Below are 14,730 nucleotides of genomic sequence, written 5' to 3' on the forward strand. Positions count from 1 at the left end.
ACTAAATAATGCTTCAGGGTTGACTGATTCATGCAGCAGGATGAAGCAGATTATGTGGCGCAATGTGGAACCTGTGGAAATTGTTAAATTCATTGGGGCATATTACCAACAACTAGCGATAATTATCGCTATGTTGGTTTAGCGGCGATATTTTTATCGCCGAGCTGCGGCGATTTTTATCACTTAGGAACCTTGCTATTATCAAGGTATATCTCCTAAGCGATAAAAATCGGCCGAAATGCATGAATATCGCTGAAAAGTCAGCGATATTCATTCATTACCGAGCTAATGCTCTTAGCCATGTTATCCACCTACCATTGGATAACATGAATAAGAACTGCTCAGGGGCAGGTGTTAGCTTTTGGAGATATTCGCGCTTAGCGCAAATATCTCCAAAAGTTGGTAATAGGAGATAGCGATGTTAGCGACTGTTTCCAGTCGCTAACATCTTGGCACGCCCACTTTGCATGTCATTAGTGATAAATATCACTGACATGCAAAGCGGGGCCCAAGATGGTCGCTATCTCCTACTAGCTGTCGCTAACTGGTGTTAGCGACAGCTAGGTAATAGGGAGATCATTTTATCTCCGCTTTCTTGGCTTTTAAAGCCAAAAAAGCAGAGATAAACCCCCTTGATAATATGCCCCATTATTTTTATACTTTAACGAACGTTAGTACACTCTGGACAAAAGTTTCACCTTATTAGTATTGATTCAATGAGCTGATACTGCAATCAACAACTAAACACTGACCAGTTAACCTTTGCAGAGGGTCTGCTACTGCACATCACCAAGTGGGGCATTTTTGATTACCTTTCGATCAGTGTGACCTAGAAATAAAATGTGTTTTGTTGGATTTTGCAGGCCATGAATCAGATCATAGTCCATTGATTGGGTGGCAAGTGAGGCAAACCATAATTACGCGTAAACCATCAGGGTCAGAGGAGTGTACAATTTCCGTGGACTTGGGCATGGTGTATGTCTGGGCAGCCTGGCTTCGTGGTGATGTGAGGCTCAAGTGGACAATAGCAGGGCTGGGGAGGTGCTTGTATATGTATTCAAATTATTATTTCTAACTTGGGTCTTACATTTGGGTGAGTTGTGGCTGTTTTGCTGTCCCCCAGTTCTCCTATTCAAGCATGCGGAACACCGCGTTTCGGGGTTTCGCAAGCACAACTGCGAGTCATATTTGTTCACTAAGGTAAGTTAAATGTATATTAATCACCCCTGATATTTACGCACAAATGACGAGCCAGAATGCCGCATGCCAGCGTGCATCCACTAATTAACGGGCATTCTTTGGGTATACTGACGTTGCGGAATTTTACGCTTGGTTTACGCATGGGTAAGTTTCCACTCGGAATCTTACCTCTGTTAAAGGGGCTATGGATGTGTGTGAGCGGTCTGTCTTGTACATACCATGTGCGTCAGTCCTGAAAGGAATCCCACGTTAAAAGAGATTTATCATCTCTCGCGCTTATATCGCGAGAGCTCAAAAGCCGAAGGTGGCTCGGTTTGTTGAGTGCTTGCTGTTGAAACAGTCGGTGAATTGCAGCTGAAAATGAAATGTGGGGCAAGTTCAAATACCCGGATCATCCTTCCTTTTTTGGGTAAACTGGATACCATCAAGTTGGGTAATGACATTTATAGTGCTTTTAAATGGCAGCTGTGTGGTACGAGGCGCTATATCAAAAAATAATAGTAATTCACAGTAAAGTGCAGATAACTTAGTGGGAAAGCTTATTAATTAGGACTATCCGGTGAAAAGAAATACAGCTCTGATGCATCCGTTCAAACACCCCCCCCCCCCCCCGGCCCTCCCCCCCCCAGTCTTTATTTGAGTGTGGGTAAGTTGTGAGACCTGACGTGGCAGCTTTTACTGCATGGCCTCTTTAAAGTCCGTGTTCAGTAAACGTTTGTCTCCTGTCGCCCCTCTTTGTCTGGTGGCGGCTCCTCCTCCCCGCCCACCCAGCGCCTCGTGCCCACCGCCAGCCGAGCTGGAGCTAACAGAGAAGCTCCACTCTCCACCTTAACCTTGCGCCCAATCCTTTAACAAATTAATTAACCCTAATGAATTAACACTTCATTTATTTAAACGCGCTACAGTTCATGAATTAAATTTTCATGCAGTGATTAAAGCCTGCTAAAATATGCATGATTTCGTTAAAATTTTATTATAAATCAGGGCAATGTGTTACATGACAAGGCAACTTCTGCTTCTGGGGCCCCTCTGTGTGTGCCTTGGTTTGCAGGGAAGGGGAATGGCACTGTTTTAGGGAAGTGTTTTTATCCGTCGTGTTTTTACCGCTCGAATTTCACACTGTGCTCCTTCTCGGGGCTAACACGGCTCTCTCGCTGACGCTCTCATGCATTTGCTTTCAAAATGTGCTAATGTGAAATGGACGCATTAGTTATAAGATTTCTCTGTTCTGAATCATTACGCTGTCAATGTAGAACAGGGGATTCCGTGTTCTAATCCCGGCTCACAATGTACCCAAAATGTGTGATCCTGGTCATAGCACTATCTCGCAGTACCTCGGTGGCCCTACCAAACGAAGCGCTTAGAATTGGTTTAACAACGTTAAATGAAAAAAGAGGCAAATGTACTTTTTGAATTAAGGGCACGTACTAACGCCATTTGGGGCCGAGAGTGACTCAGCCGGCCATTCCATTTACGTGGTGAGGGAACTCTGAAATGAAAGCGACTTGGGACCTAGACTTGGCAAACACGTAGGCTTTATTCTCACCTAAGTACCAACGTCACACGTGTTTTGATTAAAAACCTGTGCTTGGAATGGGCAGGTAGGTCAGAAACGGAGCACCTGTGCTTCAGTAATTTGGAAGGGAGGACACCTGGACACCCCAGCCAGAGCGCTGTGCCTTTAATAAGAGAGTACCGGCACTTCTCAAGTGCCCTGGCACATTGAATAACAGTACTATTCTATGTTCGCCAGTTTGCTGCAAAATAACTCCTCTTTGGATAAAAGGACTATAGCAGGAAATGCGGAGCTGCAGCAAAGCATGTTTGTTAAGAGTTGTTGTTTGTTTTGCTCCCACGGGTGGGTGGGTGGGGGGAGGCTCCCTTCGCCTCGTGTTCCTCCTCCCCGAATGGGGGCTTCGGTGAGAGCCGCTCCGGGACCCCGCCGCCATCAGAGCCTTCAATTTTTAATATGACAACACTCTCCACTTTTGCTCCGAAGGCAATTACCGCAGCCCGTGCCTAGGCAATTAGCAGGTCTTTGCTGATGCGGGGACAGCCCCTCATTAGGACACGGAAAGCCTCTTTGTGCGGTGAGCCAGGGGCCTTCAGCGCCAGGGCGGGCCGCTCCAGAGAACTGGGCGCCCCTGTCGGGAGGGGGCTCTAAAAACTTCTCCACCCTCAGCTCTCAACTTTTACACCTTCCGACAAAGCGTCTGAGGGACGCCTCCGGTTGTCTCAAACACACACCTGCACAAGGCTTGTGATTTTTGGGTTCTGGTAAGGTGCTTGGTGCGGGGCTCTGCGGCTTCAAGGAGCACTATAGCCTGAAACGGAAGTGGCGAGGCATCTTGAGAGCAGGGAAAGGATGAGGAATAGTGGTTGTGTGGAGGCTGTGATGCAGTAGATGAATAAAATTCTAAAGAAGCAGGAAAAAAGTTCTCCCCGTGCCTCTGATCTGTTATCTGACAATAAAAACGCGGCGCTTAGAAACAGGCTGGGCGCTATAAATGGCATGATCCAGTTTGATTGACTTGGAAGTCCCTGTACATGTTGACTCTAGTTCAGCCAGCATGTGTCCCTTTTCCATATTTAAAGAGGTTTATTCAGTGCATTGTGAAACGCGCGTTTTTACCCATGGTTAACTTATGCTGAGAGGTGATGCATGCTCGAGGCCTAGCGCTGGGACTCCGGGGTCAGAAGGCGGAGCGTGCCCCGGGGGTGCCCGCTAGATCCTCGTCCATATGGAAGCGGTTCATGGAGTGCTAAGAGGAACACATGGGGATCTTATCGATTTCTGTCACCGGACACTATGGGGCTGCTGCTCTGGGCCGGCTCAGCGTTTAATAGGAGCCGGTCCCGCGCGACCTCGCAGCCCCCGTGCCCGCCTCCCACTCACCGTCCAAACACAGACGGCCCCCGGCAGTTTATTACCACCGTGGCGCCGCCACGAGGGCCCGGATACCACCACAGCACTGCCGGTCGGGACAGCTGGTTGTAGAGGCCTGGCACCGCATAAACATGGCAGCTGCTGGAGTGACTTACACGCGAGACCTCTGTTTCCACTCAAATGTCCCTTAGTTGGTTATGCGACTCAGCTATATTTCTATTCCCCTTGATAGTGCGATGGCGGTACAACATTGTTACAAACACAGAGCGAATACCACACCTATATAAGCATACGTGCAGCAGATAAATCAGAACCGCACAACACAACCGATGTGTGTACATCAATGATAAGACTAATGGAAAAATGCATCATATGCACCCCACTCGCCTGTCACATGCAGCCCTGACACCGGAAACACGCCAACACAAATCATGCAAACAACAGGTACGGAACAACATACACGGAGAAACTCAAACACACCCAGGAATGCACACAAACCACACTCATCCACATATCCAGTATATCACTCTGACAATTCAGTTTCACCTGATAGTAATACACACACACAATCAGGACTAACTGAGACACACCGACCCAGCTAGACGCTAAAACATGCCAGACCTCTCCCTGCCTCCCCCTCCCAAAAAAAAAAACACATCACCCACAACACACAAAAACACTTCCACTTAGTGCACGAACACCAGCGGCGCAGGCTGTGTCCAATATACACACACCACATCACAACCGAGCCGACCCCACTTGAATGGCACGCACAAACACCCCCAACAGATCCACAACCAGTGCTCATCGGGTGATCACCCGCATTCCACACTCACACCTGCGCACACACCGGAAAGCGCAATATACAAACACGGCATGCTCACCTGAAACTCACAAAAAAAGCACGCTCAGTGCAAAAGGCACCTCGCCCACACATACAAAACCCATACAAACAAATACCAAACACAAAACACTCCCAGATTGAGGAATACATCTTGCCTCGAACCGCAGCACAACGTGTAGAAAATTCACACGATTCACACACACGATACAACACACCAGATGCACACACACGTGTATCATGCATATCTGATAGTGCATACTTGTTCAGATTACATGCACACGCCCTCTCAAGGCGGGTGACCCGGTGCCATCGAAGACGGGTGTTGTCCAGGCCCTCTCTTGCACAAAATGTTGCGCACGGGGTCCCCCACCCCCTCCTGGAGACGAGCTGGGCTCAGGCAGACGGGTGGCAGATGTGCCCTGCCCTGGAGATCTCCCTCCGAACAATGGGCCGGGAAGTGCAGGCCGGAGCCTGGGCGCCAACAGACAGTCTGCCCAACAGCAGCCGGGCCGGCACACCGTGCCTACCCCCTGAAGGCATCCGCGGATCCTCCGTCATCTGTTCGAGTGCCGACAGGCAGTGGCGTAGCATGGGGACCACTCCACCCCCATGCAAGAAATGACTCCCCCCTCCCCCCCCCCCCCCCCGCTCCCACACTTACAAACCGCTACCACCACCTAGTGTGGGATTGAAAAAGACACCATTTCTTTGAAAATTGCCCATCACACCCCTGGGCCTTGGTGCCACTGCACCCGCTACACTATTCACAGCTACGCCCCTGCCGCCTCCCTAGTTCTCCCATTAAGCTATACAGAGCAAGTGATGCGCGGTGTAGTGGTTGGGGGACACTGGTTGCCTCGCCTACATAGGCGCTACAGCCACCCCCTAGCGCTGGGGAAGGCTAACACAAGGGGGCAGGCGAGCTGCCACCACCTCTTTACCCCCGCAGCAAGGAGAGCAGGCGGCGAGAATCGATGCGAGAACGAAGTGCCATTCATCAGCGCACGTTACGGTGTCTCGGCCATTAATTATTTGTACGGTCGCTCCAGGCTCATTTACATCCTCCGCGCCTGCACACAAACAGAGCCCTGCGGTGGCTCGTGGCCGCCAGCCCCGCCGCTGTCCGTGTGTACAGTGTGAGGGTGAAACCTCTCGAGGAACGTGCCTTTCTACAAGGAGGGCGAGTGGGACCTGTTCTTCGGCCCCCAGGTCCCCCATGCAGGCCAGTGGGCCGGCCTGGTCCGCAGTCCGGCCCAAGTACACAACAACAATATCATATTAATAGGTTTTCTGGAGGATTCTGGCCGGCAGTGAGACTATGTTTCCAAAGAAAGTTGGCAGCTGCAAGTGCGCACCTGGTAATCAAAGACGGTGACCATCAAGGATAAAGTAAAATCTTTTATATACAGCGCCTTAGTGCGGTATGCAGCGCTGTATATAAAAATATAATTAGAATTGCTATGAAGCATTTTGTCCTCGAACAACCCTATAATATATGCAAAAGGAAACAAAAAAGCTAAATGCACCCGATACAAGTTATATGAAATGTATTTTTTTCATTTTTATTGTGCGTGGGTGCATTATAACATAAAGTATGTTTGTGCATGCCCATGTCACATATGCAACCTTACAGTAGGGGTGTTGTATCTAATATACACACAATAATGCAAGCCCTTGTTTTTTGAACATGTATGTTACAGCCTGCAAACAGGCGTATGTAAAAAGTACAAGAACCTACATTTTAAAATACAGTTCAGTTACATTCCGCTACTTCTTCATAAGAGGGTAGGAAAGTACGAAAGTGAGTAAAGCAGCCCTCACCCTATGCGTACCAGCCCCCACAAAATAGTGTTTTTACAATTGTATTGATCCGCATATTCTGTAGAGGTGATGTGTTACATAAATAAAACTATAAGAAGTAATACGGAAATTCCACAACGTTGGTCTTTTGAAAGGTTAACATCCGTACACAAATAGAAACGAAACCACCTTGCAGGGGAAAAAAAGCCCATAGACATGTTCGTGCACTTTAATACAACATGGTCATATTTGTAAACAAGTCCTACTCTGGACGCAGTGCTGTTGCCCAGCAGCAGGTGCTGCTCACCGCGCATGCGCACGGTTACAGGTGCTTCACCTGCCTCGCGCCGCCCGGCGGCCGTTGGAAGAGTCGCTCGCGCCCTGCCTGGAACTGAGCGTGCGGCACGCGGTGGGCGGGCGGCGCGGCTGTCAGTCAAACCCCGACCTCTCGCGAGAAGCCGCAGGCTCTAGCCAACGAGATCGCGGGGTTCAGGTGTAAGCGTGCCGCGCGCCGGGGCAGTGCAGAGAGCAGTGACAGCGGCTGCAGGCAGGCAGGCAGGCAGGAGGCGGAGGCTGCGCCAGAGCAGCAGGGCAGGTTGCGGGCGGAGCGTGGCCGCACAGGGTCCCTGCCCGGACCGGGGACCGCCAGGCCGCCGACCCGGTGCCCTGGGCTGGGAGTACACGCACAGCTTCAAGATGATGTCCATGAACAGCAAGCAGCCGCACTTTGCCATGCACCCCAGCCTGCCTGAGCACAAGTACACAACGCTGCACCACACCAGTTCCGAGGCCATCCGGAGGGCATGCTTGCCCACCCCGCCGGTAAGCGAGCCCTGCACCCCGCACACCTGTTCCTGTCATGCAGTGCCTCAGTTTATACCCTTTCTACACATGTACACCTCCATGTCTTTTCATTTGTCTCTTCATCCCTCTGTCCCTCTTCACCTATGTCTCCCTGTCGCTTCACCTCTGCTTTCCGCTATTTCCTCGTCGCCACCTGATAGTCCTTTTCACCGTTTACCCATGTGTTCCACCCTATCACGTTCCTTTACCCTCTTCACATTTCACTAGTTCAATTATTCTCATTGTGTTCCTTCTTCTCACGACCCTCGCTTTTATGTATCTTTTTTCTCTTACTTTCACTTCTCTTCAGTTTTACTTCTTTCCTCTCTCTATTTCTTCATCCGTATCTAGTTCTGTGAAATGGTCCTTTAGACTTTCAACTCGTAACATTCTTACTTCTCCCCTAAGCTTTCTCCATCTCGTTCTCTAAGCCTGGAATTCTGTCGCCCTCTCTCTCATTTCTTTTTCCATCCTTCATTCTTCTCTCGCCTTCCCTTTTATGTTCTTCTATTCCAATTGTTTTACCATTCTGTGTTTCCTCCTTAGTTACCTCTTCATTTCACTCTTTTATCTGTCACCCTAAAATTCACACCTTCTGCAGTTCCACTTTTTCATACATGATTTCTCTCGTATACTCTCTGAGACTAATCTGTCGTCTTTTTTCTTAGCTTTTTACACCTTCTTTCCTTTTTCACCAAACACTCTTTCTGTTATGTTTCTTCTTTCCTCTGCATATTCTCTTGCTCGGTCTCTTGCTCTTTTCCTCTGCGCACTCTGTGCATCCTCTCGACTTTCTTTAAGTCTCTTTTTATTCTGTACTCACTCATTCAGTGAAACTTTTTAAAACATTTTTTTCCTTCGAATTGTCTGTCCTTTTTGTTCAGACATTTCGCCAACTTCTGCCCCTGCTTTTTCTTGAGTTCTGTTTTCTTATCTCCGATCACTATGCACCTCTTTCTACACATCTTCATTCGAGTTTGCTTCTTTCGCCTCGGGCTGCCTTTTTTCACCCGGTCTCATTATCTTTGAAGTTCACACAGCTGTCCGTTTTATTCATCCTTTCACTCCCGTAATATGTTCCTGTTTCTTTCTTGATTGTATTTCTTTTTCATTTGTCTCTTTTATCCTCAATGTTCTTTCTAACACTCCAATTCATTTGTATACTTTCCGAGCCTTTAGTCCTTCTGTGGTTTTTTTTAATAACTTTTCTCCATATATCGCCTATTCTTATTATCAAATCGTGTCTTTCTACTTTCTCTCTGATATTCTTCCCCCTTTGCACATTGCTATTTGCTGACATAGACTATTTCCCTTCGCAACTGCTCTCTTCTTTCTTCTTTATAGCCATCTTCCTGCCCCTTCACTCGCATCTCCGTCTGTTCTCTGCTCTCATTCCCTTTCCTGGTGCCCCTTCCCCTCCCCGTGCACCGCATGCACGGTGTGTGCATTAATAAAAGCGCTGCCGGGCACATCCTGACAAGCTGCGCCTAATGTTTTTTTCATGTCTCCCTCTGCAATCATCTGAGCGCCTGTGATCTCTTTTGAAAGCGTGTTCACACCAGTCTCCCGGACTTCACCCACTTTCTCTCTGGTTCCTGTGTTTTCATTTCTGTGGCTCGTCCCCTGGAAGAGTGTTTTCCATTTCTCAAGCACTCTGTGCTTGCCGGATTCCTCTGTCTGATATCCAACCCTTTGCCTTCCATCTTGCCACCCCCCAACCGCTATGTTTTGTGACAACTCCCTGTTCACTCTCGATTCTGCGTTTTATCATATCATAACCCCAGTCTAGAGGCCCCTGTCCATGTCTTTTTTTGATACACACCATCCTCAAAATCTGGCATTTCCTCTTTGTCCCTGCTAGTTCAGTGTTTAATCTGTCTCCCCTCCCATCTGAGTTCCGAGCTGACAGCTAGCTAATACATTATTTCTGGTTTCCCATGTGCTTTTCCTCTATCAATGTTTCCTTTACATTCTTTTATTTAATGTATTTTCCCCTACTCTTTCTCTCTGTTTTGTCGATGTTCTCTGTGCATCACCTCTCACTCCACCTGCCTGTCTTTGCCACCGTTCCTGACCCCTTTCCCCGTCATGTCGCCCTGTGTTTCCTGCTCTTCGCCGCCTGGTTGTTATTGTCACACGTTCATCTCTGTCTCTCTTTCCAGCTGCAGAGCAACATCTTCGCCAGCCTGGATGAGACGCTCCTGGCCCGGGCCGAGGCCCTGGCGGCCGTGGACATCGCAGTGTCCCAGGGCAAGAGCCACCCCTTCAAGCCGGACGCCACCTATCACACGATGAACAGCGTGCCCTGCAGCTCCAACTCCACCGTCCCGCTGGCGCACCACCATCACCACCACCATCACCACCACCACCAGCCCCTGGAGCCGGGCGACCTGCTGGACCACATCTCCTCGCCCTCCCTGGCCCTGATGGCCGGAGGCGGCGGGGGCCACGAGGGGCAAGGGGCAGGCGGTGGACCAGGCGGAGGCCCCGGGGGCCCCGGCAGCGGCGGCCTCATCTCCACCTCCGCCCACCCGCACAGCCACATGCACGGCCTGGGCCACCTCTCGCACCAGGCGGCCATGAACATGAGCTCGGGCCTGACCCACCCGGGGCTGATGGGCTCGCACCAGGGCCCCCCCTCCGGACTCACCTCCCTGTGCGACTCGGACACGGACCCCCGCGAGCTGGAGGCCTTCGCCGAGCGCTTCAAGCAGCGGCGCATCAAGCTGGGGGTGACCCAGGCCGACGTGGGCTCGGCGCTGGCCAACCTGAAGATCCCGGGCGTGGGCTCGCTCAGCCAGAGCACCATCTGCCGCTTCGAGTCGCTCACGCTGTCCCACAACAACATGATCGCGCTGAAGCCCATCCTGCAGGCCTGGCTGGAGGAGGCGGAGGGCGCGCAGCGCGAGAAGATGGCCAAGCCCGAGCTCTTCAACGGGGGCGAGAAGAAGCGCAAGCGGACTTCCATCGCGGCGCCCGAGAAGCGCTCCCTCGAGGCCTACTTCGCCGTGCAGCCGCGGCCCTCCTCCGAGAAGATCGCCGCCATCGCCGAGAAGCTGGACCTGAAAAAAAACGTGGTCAGGGTGTGGTTCTGCAACCAGAGACAGAAGCAGAAGCGCATGAAGTTCTCGGCCACTTACTGACCGGCCTGGCTCTGGCCGAGGACTCGTTGGCGAGGCGAGCCTGATCCGCGGGACCATGGACAGCTCCGGGAGAGGCTCGGACCGGGCGGCCCCGGCCGGCGCCGCTGGACTCCCCGGGACTGTTGAGGCGGAGGAGGACTGCTGGGCCCCGGGCCCCGGGGAGGTGCCGGTGGGTTTACTGGCCCATCGCACCTGACCTGCCATGTGACAAATACAAGGGGGCTCTGAGCCCCCAGGGGACTGCTTAGGCCCGCAATCTGTATCGTACACTTTAAACTGCAGTATTTTATTTATTTATTTATTTACCTGTTTATTTGTGAGTTTTATAGAACAGAGAAAAAAAGATGGAAAGGCATGCTGCAGAATAGAGTATGTTGCATATTTTACAAGTATGTATGAACTCGGAGTGAAATGAATTCTTTCAGCGCTGTTTCAACATCTGGGCATAGTGCTATAGACAGAAGGACAGAAGATAGCACCTTATAGCGCGTAGAAGACAACACTGTATATTACAGTGAATTAAATAAAGCTCACTGCTGGCATAGCTGTGATCTGCGTGTCACAAGTCTGCATGCAGGACGGGTCAGCTCAGCCTTCCATTCTTCCAGGTCGATCATTTTGCCACAATTAAAATGACTGATACCAACACCTGTTATGTACAGTGCTTGGGGTTTCAATCCTTAAAGGGCCAGTTCAGCTTTTACCCCCTTCTTAGTCCATCATTTGAGGGCCATTAAAGTGGAAATTAGTAACACCTGTAATGCACGACATGTGGAGTGGGGGTGAAGTTCTATACAAAAAGCAAGTTCCGATTCAGTATTATGCTATGAATATGTATGAGCTTTTGAATCACACAATCTCATTTGTGGGTGAAATGCTGATATGTATTTGCCTTCTCTGCACAATATGTAATGCATTGCCTAAGCAATGCGATATATTATAAATTATTGTGTCTCACACACACATTCACTCTCCTCTCTTTTGGGTATTTTTGTTGCACAAAAGTAGCGTTGCTTTCAAAATCTGTAACACACAGGCATGGTCACGCACCCATTATTTATTTCCCATACGTAATTTGATTAATATAATTTAGCCAGTGACGAACCTAAAAAACAGCCTATTATGCTACATAATTCAATAACGGTGTCTTTAATAAATCAATGATTTCTTGAAAACCCATATAATAATGACGTATGTGTGACTATAATATGGTCCAATAATGCTTCCTTTTGACGATGGTGAGGTTTACAAACAACAAGGCTAAATGACCCTGTCTCCCAAATACCTGGGCCTAGAAGTCCTATGATAAACGTGATTTTAAAGGTGCCCCGCGGTAGTTTCAGAGCGACACATAATCTGAAATGCACACATATTTGTGTCATGTGTACATTACTCTCATTGGTTCTTTCAATGTGGCCCCGGTACCACAGAGGGTGTCCTGCTTGAAACATTAAACTTGTGCTTGGCGTGAAGATAATGTGAAACGCCCGCTGTTTTTTCAGTTAGGTTTCTCATTTTCTGCTATTGGGTGCTTTTTTTTTTATCTTGTGGGCTCTGTGGTGGGTGGTGGCTGGGTGACATGACGTGTGTGCAGGTCCCAGAAGGGGTCCACATTATCTAGGGCCTTGTGGGATTCCAGGGGGTAAGCAGGGGCACAAGCCCCCACCTCCATCATCCTGACGCATTGTCTCCCAGGAAGGGGCTGAAGCTCCTTCCGGTTTTGAATGTCAAGAAGACCGTTCCGTGGGCGCTTTGCGCCTGCAGTGAAAAAACAGATTTTAAAAAATCATGAATCTGTCAAAAAGGGTAACCCATAGTCGCTTCCCTTTTACGCTTGGATTAAAAAAAAAGCAAGATAATTCATTATTCCATCAAAAATGGTCTTCATAGTCGCTTCCCCTTTTCACTTTCAAATTCTCATAATTTGACTGCAACAGGAAAACTGTAGTATTCCCATACCCAGAATGGTGCAGGCCATACAATATGGATCTGCTTAAAAATGCAAACAGTATTAAGATATTTTATAATCTGTGTTTTTTTTAACTGACATTTAGGGCTGGGGTGATTTTTTAAGTGTTTCAAATAACAGTTCTATGTTGTACACCGCCCACTCCACTCCACCGTCACCCTCCTCCCCACACACAAACACACGCCCCCACCCCCAAATAAAACCAGTATTTGTTTTTGTGAAGTGTAATTCTGGGCCAGAGAACTCGTGTATAATTTGCACTATTGCACTCTCCTGAGTTCGAGGGCAGTGTTTCACATTAAACAGGTGCGTGCTTCCGAGATTTGTGGGAATGTATACAAACACACACACCAGGGTGCAAGTTCACTCCTACTGAATCCGGACATGTGGGCCATCCAAACAGACTGGCATAGCGCATGCCCAATGGGGGCACTTCCAGATCCGAAATCAAATCTCTACTGTTAATAATATCAGTATCTCAATACGAGTCTTGTTCATTGGTTTCTGTACGTATTTATTTATGTATTTATACTTGCATCATTGTTTCCGGGTATTGTATTTATTTTGATGTCATTGCCTGATGTCCATGTATTTATTTTTGTACCATGATCTGCTGTTGCTGTCTTTATTTCAGTACCGTTGTTTGCAATGCAAACATTCTATGCATCTTGAACCTGAGCACTGACTGGACGAGCGTGCGGCAGACATTTCTCGAGGATGTCTTTTCACTGTTCGATGCTTGTTTTCACAGCGAACACCCACACACTGGTCTTGTTGAATACAAGTATTAATGTGCGTTGAGAAATTTATAATATTGTAAATAGTGAAAGCCAAGAGGGTCTCACAGGATTCAACCATACTCGTTTACCCAAATGGTTACTTTATTTTCTCCACCTGTTAGTAGATGTTTCTTATAATTTCAGGTTTGGACTGGGGGTATGACGTATTCTTATCAAAACATTATTTTTTTTGTTATCATTTCCAAACTATTTAGCCCGCAAAACGCAGAGAGCAAACTCCTGCGCCCCTGTACACTTTCCAAAACAAAAGAGAATGCCGATAAACACCTCATTGTGATGATTTTGATTTTCCATTCTTTGGCTGGTAACTTGTGACATGTTTTCTTTCTGCCATCAAAAACAGGAACGGCTCGAATGTGTTTTTATTTTTCAGTACGCCCATTGTTTTACATGAAACATGTTTAAAAAGCATTCGCAAACAACGGTGCTATTGAACAAAACGTCTATGTGTATATTACATGTTTTTAGAGAGGAGCTATGCGCCTTAAAAGATGTTTATTCCATATGAATAAATGGGTTAATAAATAGCGACGGGAGCGCCTGCCTGGGTTGCTGTGCCTCCTGGGAGTCTGGTGTTGCCCCGAGGGGCAGCTGGCACGCAGTGACACATGAGTTTGGGTGCACATATGTAGTAGCACTCAGCTGCCCAATATAGCGCCTACCTTCGTGTTTGAGTTAGTACGTCAAAAACAAAAAACAAACAAGCGCTGTCCCAAGTTTAAATCAAAGTTACCATTAACTATTCACCCTTTGCTTCACACTAATAGTATACCCTTCCTCGTCATGTGCTTGACTGTGACCCGAAAGATGCCAAATGTATAAAAACAACATAAATCGCCCCTCTTTCCTACCACGTCCTAACAGCATCCCCACACTTGTTTTTTTTTTATTTCACCGCCGAACCTGTGAAGGAAACTCTCACTAGCCTGACACTTTGAAAGGAGTCTCTTGGTTGAAACAAAAACTGTGATTTTTAAATACATTTATTGTCGATGTTAAGAATATGCACAAAGGTTATTTTTAAGAAAATAAAACTAATTTTCGTTAACTCGAAACTGGCTGTTCCTTCCGTTGTTATGAACGTGTGATTGGCGTTGTGTGTTTTAAACTCGGCTGTATGTTTGAAGAGTTCCTTATCTGTGATTGGCATGACGCATCAGACAGAAAGACTAAAGGTGGGCCAGTTTGTGTATCTTAGTAGGAAGAGAAGTAGTTTTCATAAAAGTATTTATGACAGGAACAGA

General features: G+C 48.2%; 1 protein-coding gene across 1 annotated transcript; it reads left to right on the forward strand.

Moving 5' to 3' along the window:
- Positions 1–7,285: 7,285 nt before the first annotated feature.
- Positions 7,286–14,494, forward strand: POU4F1 (POU class 4 homeobox 1). Its single transcript, XM_086934822.1, has 2 exons — positions 7,286–7,553; positions 9,737–14,494. Exons 1-2 carry the CDS (start codon positions 7,428–7,430, stop codon positions 10,715–10,717), a joined length of 1,107 nt encoding a protein of 368 aa, XP_086790948.1. The 5' UTR covers positions 7,286–7,427; the 3' UTR covers positions 10,718–14,494.
- The last annotated feature ends 236 nt before the right edge of the window (positions 14,495–14,730 follow it).

Source organism: Lissotriton vulgaris, chromosome 8, assembly GCF_964263255.1.
Source record: "Lissotriton vulgaris chromosome 8, aLisVul1.2, whole genome shotgun sequence".
Lineage (NCBI taxonomy): Eukaryota > Metazoa > Chordata > Amphibia > Caudata > Salamandridae > Lissotriton > Lissotriton vulgaris.